At 54.6% G+C, this 14,811-nt stretch overlaps 1 protein-coding gene across 1 annotated transcript in view; it reads right to left on the bottom strand.

Moving 5' to 3' along the window:
* Positions 1 to 12,773: 12,773 nt before the first annotated feature.
* Positions 12,774 to 14,811, bottom strand: part of CDH22 (cadherin 22) — a 57,114-nt gene continuing 55,076 nt past the window's right edge. Inside the window, exon 11 of the mRNA XM_082325822.1 lies at positions 12,774 to 14,054. Coding sequence (XP_082181948.1) covers positions 13,516 to 14,054 — 539 coding nt within the window. The 3' untranslated portion in view covers positions 12,774 to 13,515. The remainder of the gene's footprint in view (positions 14,055 to 14,811) is intronic.

Genomic DNA, 14,811 nt, shown 5'->3' on the forward strand with positions numbered 1-14,811 from the left:
CCGGTGTCCCCGCTGGGTGCCTGGCACGGAGGGGCATCGCGCCCCGCGGCGAGGCGTGTGCTGTCCTGGCAGAGGGTCCTGCCCTGCACACACGGCTCAGCAGGACGTCTGCAGCCTGCCCTCAGCGTAGGCTCGTTCCTTCACACAAATCTCCACCTGACAGGCTGGGCCCTACATAATTCCCACCATAATCACACTGAGAGGTATCAAACTATCTAATTTAATTTCTTTGTGAAAATAAATAGCTAAAGTGGCCCTAGGTACATGCATAAATACTTCAGCTTTATGTTGGGTCTGTTATTACTTCTCCCAGCTTGTGCAGTTGTAATGCACCCTTAATAAGTACATATTTATTGCACGTCTCGTCCTGGTGGAATAGTGAGGAGTTTTTGCTGAATAAGCAGGAAAACAGCTTAGTCTGTAATAAAAAAGGGAGGGAGTTAAAAGAAAATATGCTGGGTAATTAATGATTGGGCTTTGAACAGCCATAATTTTTTATTAAGCAAGTATGCAAATACGGTGTAAGTGGCTGTGTTAGTATTCGACAGCTTTTTTTAAACATTGATGGCTGATCTCTGGTAAGACTATCTCTCTCTTTGTGCCTGTGTGTACAGAGACATGATGGTGGGCAAATGTGAGCATTTCCACATGTCCGTGGAGGTATTTGGGAGCGTGTACACAGGGAGCGTGCATTGCTCATGGCAGCCCTGGCCAGCGAGTGCACATGTGGCTTTGTACTGCTCCCCAGGTCTGCACAATACACTGCCTTATCTTCCTCCTTACTTGCTGTCATCCATTGTCTCTCTGTCTTTCTGCTGCTTGCTTTGCCTTGCCTATATATTTGTTGCATGCTTCATTAATCCTGATAAATATATGGATTAGTGCTACACAGGGCTGGGGAGACTGGGCTGGGAGAAGCAGCTCCAGGGATGCTGCCACCACTCAGCTTCCAGTGCCCTGCTCCTGCTGGCCAGCACTGGCACGCATTGGGCTGCCTATCCACCAGCCATGCCCAACGGCGCTGCTGGGTCCCTGCTCCAGCCCCTGGGACGAGGTCTTGCTGCGTATCCGTCACCTGTGGCTGCGGAGAGGGGAAAGCAGGCATCCCTGGAGCACGGGACAGGCAGAGAGGGATGATGGGCCCCTGGGGCTGCTCCCAGAGCTCCATCCTTCCTGTGAAGCCCACAGCAGCCCTGTGAAGCAGAGATTTCCCATGCAGAGTTGCCCCGTCCCCAAGCACTAGCACCACTGCCATGCAAGCCAGGATAGGCACACAGGTGACAAAAAGTTACTGAGCGTGGCCAAACCAGCTGGGGCTATCACTCCTCTGGTTACCAGAGACCACTGCACCCCATGCAGACCCTGAGGCACCGTGGCGCAGTACGAGGGGCTGACAAGGGCTGCCCGAGCATTCAGCTGCCCCTTCTCTGTGAGGAGGGTCCCAAGAGTGCAACTGTCCCAGGGCTCCAGGGGCAGGAGGGGCCATGCCAGCACCGCGGGCATCCCAGCCACAGGGTCTGATCAGGGCTCTTGGGGCTGTTGATGCTGCAATACAAGGGAGCACCAGAAACTGCGGGGGCTGCCCACAAACAGCACAAGGAGGCTTAACTCCCCAAACGAGTCCTGCAGCTCCATGGTCAGAAAAGATGGCACACCAGAGCAGTTTTTGACATGCTGAGCTGGAGCTCGCTCCCTGGGGAGCAGACCCTGAGTCCCCCTCCCCAGTGGAGCAGCAAGGCAGAGAAAGGCACCAGCTAGCAAGGATGGCCAGGTTGCAGGAGTGACAGCGCCACGGCAAAGCACACAGCGACACTGGCAAACAGCAAGCTGATCTCCTCATTAGCCCTCATTAGCACGTGGCTGAAAGACAACACGAGTTTAAATTAAGAAGACATCACAATGGTCCCAACTGTGTTACCGCTGTGCTCAGGAAGAGCCCGACAGCTGCTATTTAATATACCTTCATGATCTGTCAGGGCATATGCACGCTGCACAGCGTAGCGCCTGTGCCTCAGCACACACATGCTTCTGCATGGCTGCACATTTCCACATGCAGACAAGAGCACCTGCTTCTGCACGTGCCCACCTCTGTGCAGGCATGTGTGTGGGGCGGTGGGACAGCCACGCTCAGCACCGCTTCCCGGTGCTGCCAGCCTGGCCCACGACATGGTGGTACAGGTCTGCTGCTGGGGAAGAAGGGTGTTCCTCCATCATCAGAACACCTTGCTATGGCTCCGTTGTGTGCCTTTGGGCTGGGCGATGGGGATGTGCCCGTGCACGCCTCCACATGTGGCTATGCCTGTGGTGACACAGCTCTCTCGCACGTGTGCTCACCTAAATCCCAGAGAGTCGTGAGACAGCTGGAAGAAGCCTGGCTGCAGGCTGGGGGAGCTGAGGGGAGGCAGGGCGCAGGCTGCTGGGGGAGACGGTGTCATGCAGGGATTACTGCTACCAGCAGCGCAAAGTGGTGATATTAGCACTCAGTATTTTTATGTTCCCAATGTGAGGCTTGCTAATGACTCCCACTGACATGGGGGAAGCTGGTGGCTGTCATGAGAAGGGAAAAAAAAAGCAAGTTACTCGTGGGCATGGAGGGATCCAGCACCTGCACGGTGGGAGGAGCGGGGGGGCTGATGCTGAAGGCGTGAGCTTGCCCCTCTCACCAGAGACAGGGCCCTGCATGCAGGGGCTGAGCAGCCTGCTGGTGTCCCACGCTGCTGCCTTGCCTGCAAGCTCATCTGCCAGCCCATGGTCCATGCCTCCTGGTCTGCAGGAGACCAGATCAAGGACGGCACCTGCCCCTTGTGCCAGGACATGCAGAAGGACGGCAGCAGTCTGTCCTGTGAATGGGATGGGTGGCAGGCACTGCACCATCCCACAGTGCCAGCAACCTGGTGGGTCTCATACAGAGATGGGATGCTCCCACCAGCCTTAGCAAGGAAAGCTGCGCTCATGGACTGATTGCTTCATATCAGGCACTGCCAAGGCCACAGCAGCAACAAACGTTCTCAGCCATGGATTTCCCTGCCAGGCTTGTGAATTTTCCACCTATTTAGTGACAGTATTGGAAGTGCATCCGAGTGCATTAAGCTATTTCAGCTGGTATTTACTATGCACCAACACCTGTGCAGGTCATGTGTCGGTGCAGTGAGACTCACGGGCACTGCCCCGGGCAGCTCCGGGCACCTTGTGCAGATGGGGGAGCAGTGGGCATCAGCAGCCGGGAACCGCAGGCTGTGATGGTGCAGGGGCTGGGGCTGCCGACCTCAGGAAGCCTGGCTCGCTGAGAGCACCGGACCCCTCTGCCTGGGTGCCAGGCACTCCCCACCCATCCATGCACAGCAGTGGCTGGGGCAGGACCCAAGCACCACTTACGGCTTTCTGCACCACCCTCCATTTGGCTGCCCTTAAGGGCAAGGTCTGGAGCCTGACCGGTCTGTGCTCACCTCACTGCAGGGAGCACACGAGACCCCCAAGCCCTGTGAGCATCCTGCACGGCCTGGGGGATACACAGAAAAATGAGTGTGGGGATGAAGCACCAGGCACCCCTTCATTTCAGAGATGGTAAATGGGAGAAGGAAAGGTCATCCTCCCGGGCCCCCTCGCTGGAGGAGCAGAAAGCTGCTGCAGCACAGAGCTTAGTGCAGACCTGCTGCCTCAATTATTTATAGGTACCATGGGTAGAACATGTTTTAATGACATTTGTGCTGGAGCTCAGCAGTGCGGATCTGCACTGAGCCAAAAGGAATATGTCAGAGGCTTTACAGATGGTAAAAGCAAGCATGTCAGTCACAGTGGCATTCTCACCTCAGTCCCTATATCGTGCTCCCCCTGCCCTGCAGAGAGCCCGCCCACAGCCCCCGTGATGGATTGATGGGCAAACCCACAGACATGCAATCATAAGTCACCAGGCTTTTTTATGGGCAAATCACAAGCAATAAGCTTTCCCACTAGAATTAGAATGACATCCTGGAAAATTATGCTCTGGTTTTACAGCAGATGACGGAAAAGCAATGGACTCCTTGGAAGGGGGTGCCTGTCCTCCTGTCAGGCAGCCACAGCCCGAGGCTGGGCAGGACCTCAGCACCCCATGTTGGGCAGCCTCGGGGAAGCTCTGCCCTGCTGGGGACATCTGCCCATCCACCCACCCGCCTGTCTGCCCCCCTGTTGACCCCCTGCCCTCCTTAGGGCTCCCTGTTCACCCTGTTCACCCCATGTGTGTGGCCCTCCTTAGGCCTGGGGTGGTGCAGACCAGGAGCCGGTTGTGTGGGCATGTGCTAGCAGGCTGGGCAAGGATGGGGCAAACCTGGCAAATGCAAACCTAAGCAGGAGATGAAGGGGATAGGACAGACCTGGGGATCTGACCTGCGGCTGTGCTACATTGGCTCTGCATGCAGGGACCCATCCCAGACCACAGCGGCCCCAGGGTGATGGGAGAGTGTTCTTGTGCAGAGGCAGCGCTGGGTCTGTGCAGCCCTGGACAAGACAGCCTGGCAGGGGAGCATGGCTGCCTCTGAGTCCCAGGAATGTCTGTCGCTCTGGTGGCAGGAAAGGGATGTGTCTCTGCCTAATCTTGTAATCCTGCAGCCACCCTCTCTCTGCAGCTGGTGGGCTGGGGGTCCACAGGCCAGGGTCCTGGCAGCCAGACCTGGAAGCAGCAGAGGCTCCCAAGCAGGCTGGCTGGACATAATGTGCTCCAGCACCTCCAGCGCCTTCCTGGAGAGGAACCCAGGACACTGAGCTGTGATGCTGCAGCATCTCCAGCTCACCTGTGCGTCCGACAGCATGCCTTGTCCTGGGATTTAAAGCTAATTGGTCCTAGTGTCTCATTGCATTTCTGCTTGCAGAATGTCATTTTCTTCAGAAAATGCTCTTTTGCAATTACTGTGAATTACACATGAAAAGCAAGTCACCACATATTGATTGGAGCCCAGGATAAGCACCAGAGCCATTTAGAGTAGATTAACTTTTTCTGGAAAATGGTTTCACAGTTATTTAAAGAGATTAATCAGTTCATTTCAGGCCGTTTACTGTTGTTTCTAGGGCCTAGCCCCCCTTGTTAGCGCGTGGCCTGGAATATCCCCCTCTCCACTGAGGGAAGAGCTGAGGCCTTCCCGGGAGGAGGTGTGCCAGGAGGAGGTAAGGAGCCCCTGTCCCCGTGGTGTGTGTGTGGGGTGCTGCTCTCCTGGTCCCTGCTGGCAAAGCAGGTGCCGCACCACGGCTGCCCTGGGGCGTGCGCAGGGCACACCGCCTCAGCTAACGAAAGTACAAGTGTGCTTCGTGCCAGCTGCGGCAAAGGAATTGGAGAGCAGCATTTCTGGGAAGCGGCCCCTACCGCAGGCCAGGGCTGGGCTGTGGTTCTGGGAGCTGAACCTTCAAAGCAAGCTGTGCCCGGACAAGCCCTACAGGAGAGCTGCACGGAAGGGCTCCCGAGAAAGCTGCAAGCAGCAGAGCGCAGCCTTCCGCCGCCTGACAGCCGCCTCGGAGCCAGGGCCTGCCCTCTGCGCCGACGGCGTGCACTGGGGTCCCTCTTGCTCACGGTCATTGCACCCGCGCACCCTTGCCCTCCTCCAGCTCATGGTGACGGCAGGGTGGCTTGGCCATCTAGCACCCTGCAGGCAGAGCAGGCTTCCTCCCCGAAATATTTCAAAGCATTTTTTCCTTTAGGAATAAAGTATAGAAGTCAAATGGCTCCTGTGGTGGAATACTTTCCAAATGTCAACACAATCTGTGCTACATTATGGCTAAATGTGATAATCTTAACGCCTGGCTTCTTGATGTCAGTGGCACTGAAGTCTGATGGATTGACAGACAGCCAGAATGACATGCAGTCATAGCTGATAAGGGCTCTCTCCGGGGAAATCACAGCTTTTTAAAGATGTTGGCAGCTACTAGCAAGTACCTTTTTATTTAAAAGGATTACAAGCATTGATTGCACTTCCTGTTTTCTTTTTATCACATTTCTGCACCAAGTGAAGCTTGTGCTGCGAGCTGAGCCTTTCAGACAATTATTCTGGAATAATGAAGGCGTGTCATGTTGGCTGTAATGAGTATTTTCAATGCCTAATTTGCGTGCAATGTGAAGGGATTTCAACAGCTGCCTGGTTCCTGGCTAAAGGTGAGTGACTTCTGACCGCCGAGGAAGCTGCTGTAGGCTGACTCAGCGGGGCTAAGTCGGGGTGGATTGTTTGTTAGCGATGCGTGCTTCCCCCCGCAGAAGAGGGATTAAAACTTCTCCAATTACTGTGGTTAAAACACTAGCTAAGGGGACGCATTCTGCTTAGAAATGGCTGGTGCCTGCTTCCCCCAGCAAACAGCTGGACTAATTCATGCTCACCTGAGCAGCTCCTCACAGCAGCGATGGGGACAGATGAAAAATATACGCCCATAAAACCGCAGTATAGCTGGACAGGGCAGTTAACAATCCCCAAGCCACCAACACTCGCTGTTACTGGCAATAGATGAGGGATGTCTAAGAACAACTGCCTGGCATCTGAACGACAGATGACTGGCAAACACACTAGCAGAAGTGGTGCATGGGCAGCATGCCATGCTGTACAACCCAGGAGAGGCAAATGCTGAGGCACTCAGCTCCCACTCCCATTTTTACCCTTCCTTGCTGCCCAATGTCATGACATTAAATGCCAGATGCTGACCCTCTGCACCTGGGTTCCAGCAACGGTAAGGGCAACAGCGAGGGCAGGCTAGACTGAGGCCCTTTGTAAAGCTGGGGCTGTGCAATTACTGCACAGGGGCCCCCTGGTTTTTCTTTGCTGTGTTGGTACAATGGCTGCATATCCCGATTGCTTCAGACTCTGCCCACCTGTGTTGGATCCAGCTTTGCAAAGCCCAAGGTCTTTCCCTAAGAATTTGAAGAACAGTCATTAAATCCACGCTCATCTGGAAAAGGATTATGAGGCTGGGAAAAAGCCCAGGCTGGGATGTGTGAGTAGTTGATAGCCAGCCTGGCCGCTCCGCATGGCACTGGCGTCCTGAGCGGGAAGCAGTCCTGGCAGGCAGCAGGAACGCCCATTCTTCACCGCACTGCCCTGGCGTGCTCAGCAAGACGAGAGGGAGATTTCAGCCCCACTGACTGACTGCCCAGGAGCAAGATTCCAAGGCCAAGTAAAATTCAACGATTTTGTTTCTCTCTAATGTCTCTGGCTGTGGTAACACATAGCCGTGACAGCTGCCTGGAAACTCAGCTCCTGTCCCTGCCAGTGAGCAGGGAGGAATACCTGCTGCTGCAGACCACAAGCCTAGGTCACCACCAGGATGGTGGAAACACTCCCAGGATGGGCTGGGAGGCAGTGGAGCCACAGCAAGGAGGGAGCAGAAACAGGAGCACCGCGGCACAGCAAGAAACCCCTAACAAGACACAGCTGTTGTCTTTGCACTGAGCACAAAGAGCAGAGATGCAAAATTGAGATTATGCTGAGCAGCAAGAGTCTGACACCAACCCTAAAGGAAGCTCAAGGGCTTAGTAAATGAAAGGATGCAGGGAGCTGTGATACTAGCTTTGGCAGAGGTGGTTAAAGGAGTCAGGTTTCTGGTGACAGAGCAGCTTCCTCAGAGGATATGGAGGGAAAAGTGATCACCTTCTTGAGCAGTGTATTACCAACGTGAGTGGGAGGTGGAGGCTTACACGGCCTTGCCTGCACTCAGTTAGCAGAGATGTATTTTTCTCCTGGGGGTGCAGATATCACTGCCCTTTTTTCATTTACCCTTAACGATCCCAGCGGATCACATCCATCTTTTATAAATAACTCTCCAGAGGAGGCTTGGACACCTTGCCTTCTGGAGCTCACTGTGGCTCAGAGCGAAGGCATTAGCAGTGACCACTGCAGCGTCTCTGTGCTGGGGCCAGGAGCAGAGCTGCCGTATCCAGCTGCCATTGTAGCACAGGGCACCAACCTTGCAGGACTCGTTCAGAATGTGATAGTGGCAATTGCCACCGTCCTCCACCAGCAGACAGCCACAGGGTCGTGCCTCAGCCTCAGAGCGGGGTGGTGAGGGGGTGACTCGCGTGCAGGTGCCAGGAGCCCTGTGGAAGGACGTGGAGCACCGCAGAAGCCAGGGCACCCGGGGAGCAGCCGCCCTTTGGCAAAAACGCCCTACAAAGCAGCACCGCTGGAGCTGCTGTGCTCTGCTCCTGCAAAGCAGCTGGCCATGACAGACTTCCTTCAGGCTAAGAAATATCCAAAGCTGCAGGCGTCAGCATGCAGGGCACAGCATGGCCAAGTTCCAACCGCCACTGTCACCTTCCGAGCACATAGCAGTCGCCTCTGCATGCGTTTGCTTTGCTCCTACAGGAGCCCGCTCTGCCCAGCAACTACCTATTCTGTGCGCCCACTGCCCCACTTCACGTGGACAAATGTGGGCATCGTTAATGAGCTGGGAGCCCTTGGCCCATGGTACTGCGTGCTCCACATCCCCAGGGCTGCCTCTGATGTGAGAAAACTGACCTGGAAGAAGCATCTTCACTCCAGTCACCAGCAGAGCAGCCCCTGGGTTTGCCCAGCTGGCCAGCTCAGCCCCTGGATCTGGGACAGTCCTGTCACTGGACACCAGTCTGCAGAGCAGGACTGGCTTAGAATCATAGAATTGTTTAGGTTGGAAAAGACCTTGAAGATCATCATGTCCAGTCATTAAAGGTTGGAAGCTTCCTCTCCTGCAGAAGCAAGGAGGAGATCAACCTGCCCTTGCCCTGCCCTGCAAGGAGCCAGAGGCTGCTGTGCAACTGCTGAAGACAGAGAAGTAGCTATAGAAAAACTTCCTCAAAAGGGGCTGTGTTGAGGGGGTATGGAGCTCTTAAAACATCTTCACAGATGCTTCTGCAATCAGAGCTCTCAATAACCCTCCTCTTTTGTAGTTAAGGGTCTGGTTCTGGCTGTCAATTTGTTGCTTTGAGCTCTCTCCATTCGTCCACAACATCAAGAAGCAAATCCTTCCGCATGGCCCAGGCTCATCACACTCAATGCTAGGCACTTGTTACCTCCTTTGTTAGGAGCACACTAACTGCAGGTGCTTCCTCTGTCAATGGGGAGTTCCTAGGGCAATCCAGCCCACCTGATCCCCAGAGTCCCAAGGTAGCTAGGCTGCTTGTTTGGGTGCCTGAAGTTGTACAGCAGGATTCAAAGAGAGCACATCTCTGTGCTGGAACATGAGAGCTCTTGTTGCTAAGGTCCTGGGCTGAAAACCCAGGCAGCAAACACAGAGCAACCATCAGTAGCTCCCTGCAAAGAGCAACTGGCCAATGAGTCCAGAACTGGTGGAACATACAGCTGTGAATGCATTGCTGACACACTTGCTGTGTGTGAGCAATTAACGATGACGCTTACAAAAGGGCCTCCTCAAGGCCGGTAGCTATAGAGGCCCTTGCTGCAACTGTGAAAAGAAAAATAGTGCATAGATTGAGGTCTGGCAGTACACCTTGCGTGTCTGAAGAATCCTCAAGGCTCCTCCTCTCTGTTACAGCATCCCACTAACTGCTGTCATCAAGGTCACCAGATGCTTCTTCCATAACATTTAGTGAATGATCAAGGGAGCAGGATGGGAGTGGAGGCACAGGGATGGTGAAGGATACGGAAACGCTTAAAGACCTCAGGGATCAATAAGCCTGTTTCAGAGTGAGGACTGCTAGATGCTATTTAAATGAATGTCACTTTATGAAGAGGTTTAAATTCTACCTGTGCTGACCATTGATGCCACCACAGAGTTTTGCACATCCCCCTCTCTCGGTGCCGGCCAGCTGCTCTGTGCTGCATCCAGCCCTCTGCAGCGGGCCACCAATGGGTGCCAGAGCATTCGCAGCTGCGCACCTTGACGAGGCTTCCTGGGCCCAGGGGCATTCATGCTTGTTTGCCATTAACACATTGTTCGTTCCCCAGTCCCTTGCCATCAAGAAAACCACCAGCAATTGATTTATCTGTGGTCACGCTAGAGTGTCATTTATTTGCATCATTTCATTATTAAAACTGAGTATGAAGGAGATTTTTTTGCTGCAGCCAATAACTGAACACTGCCGTAATACACGGCATTACCAACACGAGAATGAGTCATGGTAACAAAACCCGTTCACAGTGCCCAGCTGTACTGAAGCTGGGAACAAGTATATGAGCAGCATCCGTGCTTTAGTGATCAGCTAGTCAGCTACAAGGCTGTCTGTGACTTCAAGAGAACAACACTGAAGATGCACTTTTTAAAGAACGTTAAGGAACTCTGTTGGCTGAGACAGGAAGATCACGAGGATGCATCATCAGACTTTCCTTTGTCACTTGGTGTGAAGTTTGCCTCTTGTTCTTTCTGCCATTGTTCTGCAGGACCAAGGAATGATGACCCCCTTGCAGGACGAGCTGCTGCCACTCTCCCATGGCGGCAGTGCTTCTGGGGCCGTTACAAGGAGCCTGCGCCCGGCTGTGGTGGCTCACACCCTGGACCCCGGTGCTGGGGTGGCTCCTACTGGGAGCAGACGTGGCAGGCAGGCACCACATCCAGCCTGGAGCACACAACCCAGCACCTCATGCCACTCAAAGCACAACCCGACTTTTTCCACTTGAAGAGATGGAGAAAGCCAAGGGCATTTTTTTTTCATAATTTCCTTCAAATTCAGACAGAAAAACTGACCCTTGTCTTAATGAAGCTCTTTCTGATGAGCATTTCAATGAAAAACGGGAAGAAGCCAGAGAACCAGTGTCCTGCCAGTGGGAACTTGCTGCAGGAGGCAGGCGATTAGGCTGCCGGCTCCTGGCAGGGAACACGCTGTGCCGGGCTGTGCCGCAGCCCATCCTGCCTGCAGGGTAGCCAGCCCAGTCCCTCTGGAGAGGTGCTGATGGGACCACATTGACAGTACAATATGAGGAAACAAAACAAGACAAAATAAGCAAGTAAGACTCATGCTAGATGACAAGGAAATAATTTATTTCCAGGTCCTAGAAAGACCTTGAAAAAATAACAAGGGTGAGGAAATCAACCTCCTAATTTCATTTGGGTAGAGAAAGAAAACCAAAGTGACTCCATCAGACATTGTGGCAGCTGCCAGCTCCTCCTGATGGGTGTGGGTGGCCAGACAGTGCAGGGCAGTGCCGCACAGAGCAGCTGGCTCACTCAGCACCACGCTCCTCCCGTATTTACACGTGAGAGAGAAATTAAAACGCAAGCGTGCGTGCATGCGTGTTGGGGAGGACTGGCTGGTCGGGGATGGGGAATAACCCAGTGGGAGGCTTGCTAAACACATACCCTGTCAGACCCCATCTCCTACGGACAGAGCCCTGCTATTGCACAACACTTTTGCTAGAGGAAGGGCCAGCTCCGGAGGGGCTCGTGCACAGCTCTTCAGCCGGGAGGGAAAACACGAACACATTCCTGAGGAAAGAGAGGGGCATCACCTGCCTGAGGCTGCATGGCCAGAACCAGCACTCAAGGGCCAGTGCGAAGCAGCCTGTTGGCCCCGCTGACTCCTCAGCATCATCACAGTGAATCAGCAGCACGCTGGGGCGCGGGTGCCAGCAGCAGGTGCCTGCCACCTCCTTGGAGGGGGACCAGAGAGACCCTGAGAAGCGAGCAGCTCCCAGTCCCAGCACAAAAGCCAAGCTGTGGCTCCCGCATGGGCGGATGTGGCGGCAGCGGGCAGGAGCAGCCAAGGGCAGGAGCCGTGGCAAAGATGCGTCCTGCCCCTCTCTGCTGTCAGGTCTCTTGCTGCAGCCAAAGGACCAACACCAGCAGCCGGGAAGCAAAATACAGTAAAAAAAATGAACACGTATGTACATTTACATTTAAAACTTCTCCAAGGATAGAAAACACTGTGGCTAAACTAAAAGGACAAACCCAATGACAAGCCCAGGATGTGTCAGGCCTTGAGAGACCTTATCAGTTACCTATCAATGATACAATTGATTTTTTTTTTCCAACATGAACAGATAAGGAGCTGCACTAGCCAGCACGGCCTGAGAAGCTGCCCATGGGAGTTGCTCAATGTGCTGCTCAATTTACCCTGGGGGAAGTCAGCAGGCTGGAAAGGTGCAGGGCACTGAGCACTTTCCTCCAGCATCATCTGCAGCCCGAGGAGCAATGGCACATACCGCCAGCCTCCTCCTGACCTGCCTCTCAAAACCAGAGATTTCATGCAAAGGCGGTCCTGCTGTGGGAACTCGTGCAGGTTTCTTCCCAGGGCACTGTGCTGGGGTGGGGACACCCCGGCTACCCTGAGGTGTCACAGACCCGCTGCCCAGCCTGCAGCAACCAGCTCAGCTGTGCAGCAGCGCCAGCAGGATCTGGCATCATGCATGTGTCCTGGGAATGGCTTTTCTATCGCCAATGGTGATGCTTTGCTGTCACAGCTGGGTGTAAGCAGGAATTATCCCTCCAAACCAGGGGACTGGGGCTCTTTCGCGCCCTACAGCATGGTCCTCTAGCCAGGAAGCAGCTCTCCTCCACCACTGAAGGCCAGGGTGCAGTGATGTCCCGCCTTCTGCCCTGCACAGCCCACGCCATTTGGTAGAAAGCTAGCACTTGGCTGAAGAGCCCTGCAGACCCGGGCCCAGCCTGCCCCAGTCTGCACCCCTCCAATGGTGCTCCCCAGCACCACAGCTGCTCTGTAGCTCAGGCCACAGCACCGTGCCTCGGCAGCGGGTGGGATGTCCCCATCTGTCACGCGGGCTGTGGGGCACATCAGGACCTTGCAGACAACGTCTGCTGTGCAGGGAGGGAGAGCCCCTTCAAATCACAACCATCTTTGATAACCACAAGAAAGGTCTAAAAACTGAGAGGTGAAGTAATTGCAGCTTAGAGGTGAAGTGTATTTTGAAGTGAACTCTAGTGCAGCAGTCGAACTGTGCAGGATGTGACGCTGGAGCCCACGTCCAGCACGCACATCCCCAGCACAGCACGCTCCCTCCGACACGGCACCACCAGCCGGGCACCGCAGAGGAGTGCACGTGCAGAGGGAAGGAGGACTCCAAAAGCAAGAGAACATAAAGGCGGGGGGGGGGGGGGGGGGGGGGGAAGCTGAACATAAGTTAAAAGCTTGTTTCCCTCTGCAAGGAAAGCTCTTAAAGAAATCAAAGCACTTCAAATGCTCTAACTCAAGCGACAAAAACAATTTAGACAACAAAAGACTCCTGTTTGCTCTTCCTCTCCTGAACTGGGCTCACTGAACAGATCTATTTAAATGATAATTTGTCAGGGAGAAACCCCCTCCAAACTCTCTTGAATTAGATTTTCTCTTTCTTAAATTAACGCATAGTACTTTAATGGAGACTGGTATTAAGGAGATGATGACGGCCACAGCAGCTCCTTTGGGCACTCCAGCCTCGCCATGCGGGTGCAGAGGCCGACCGAACAGGAGGCAGCTGCCGAGAAGCACGTCGCCCGGTGCTCCCTGGCCCCATGGCGGAGCCCCTCTCTGGCAGCTATGGAGCCTGGCCGGAGGCGCATGCTGTCCCTGCGCGGCACCTCACAGCATGGAGCCCTGGTCCCAGGAGGTGCTGGGAGCCTCATCAGGGGGTGGCAGGATGGCTAGGACTCCTCGCTGTCCTCCTCGCCCCTGCGCCCAGCGTAGAGCGCTGCCAGCTGCCGGAAACGTGGCCCCCAGCCCCCCAGGTAGGAGAAGTCCTGCTCTGAGCCGCTGGACCAGGTGTTGATGGAGCTCAGGGAGGGCACGGGGGAATCTGAGCCCTCGAAGGCGTAGGTCTGGAACGAATCATAGGGCGGCACGGAGAGGTCCTCGTCCGCCTGCTCCACCTTCTTGCAGATATAGTCTCTGAACACGGAGAAGTCCAGGTCTGGGCTCTGCACCCACTGTGGGAGGGTGTGGAGCTCCGAGGCCGGGTTTCCGCTTGGGCCCCCCTCTCCTGGCCCCCCACCTCCGTCACCGCCTTTGATCTCACTGAAGTCATAGAGGCTGCGCAGGGCTGACATGTCATAGGCCTCTGTGTCCTGCTCGCCACCCCCTTCGTCATTGTATTTGATGACGTTGTCCCTCATGTCCTCGTCATCCTCGGATGTCATGTGGCTTTTGTGGTGTCGCTTCAGTGTGAGGATCAGAAGGACCAGCACTGGGAAAGGAAGAGACAGTCAGACAGGAGCAGGGGCTTGTGCAAGCTGTGCTCCTGCAGGAGTGAGGATGGCCCGTGCTCAGCGGCAGGGTGCAGAGGCATAGCACCCTCTGGCGTGGGGAGCCCCACAGCCGAGACCGCCGGCATGCCAGCCAGTTCCTATCAGGCAGGCTCATCAAGTAGCAGCTGTGCTGTGTCACTGGCTAGGAGAGAGGTTTGACTGGGCTCCAGTGCAGACCAGGAGCTTCCTTTCCCATGCAGCGTGACTGCTGAGACAAGAGGGACAGATGGATGAATGCACGGCTGGACAGACAAATGGATGGATTCTGCAGAAGATGAGTAGGAAAAAGGGGTGCATGAATCACTGCAGCAGCCAAATGCTGGGAGAGTGAATGTGGAGCAGATGGCACAGAGCCTGAGCAACGAGCCGCAGATGTGTCCTGGATCATCATCCATTCATCCCATCACCTTTAAAGCACCAATGTGCACTTTATTCGTTTGGGCAATTAGGCAGAAATTTGTTTGCACTGCGTTGGAAAATGAAACCAGTGTAAAGTGCACCCTGTGGGAAAGGGTTTTCTAAATGGAGACACAGCAGGAGACAGGGAGCAGAGACGTGCCAAGGAGAAGAGACTTCACTGAACAACACAATGGCTTCCGCAGATGTCCAGACAGCCCTCAGGAGCCAGCACCAATGCCGGAGAGCTTTCAGCAGCAGTGTCCATCAACTGCCCTATGCTAAACCTGAGGGCACTGC

This window comes from Platalea leucorodia (assembly GCF_965183815.1).
Source record: "Platalea leucorodia genome assembly, chromosome: 13".
NCBI lineage: Eukaryota > Metazoa > Chordata > Aves > Pelecaniformes > Threskiornithidae > Platalea > Platalea leucorodia.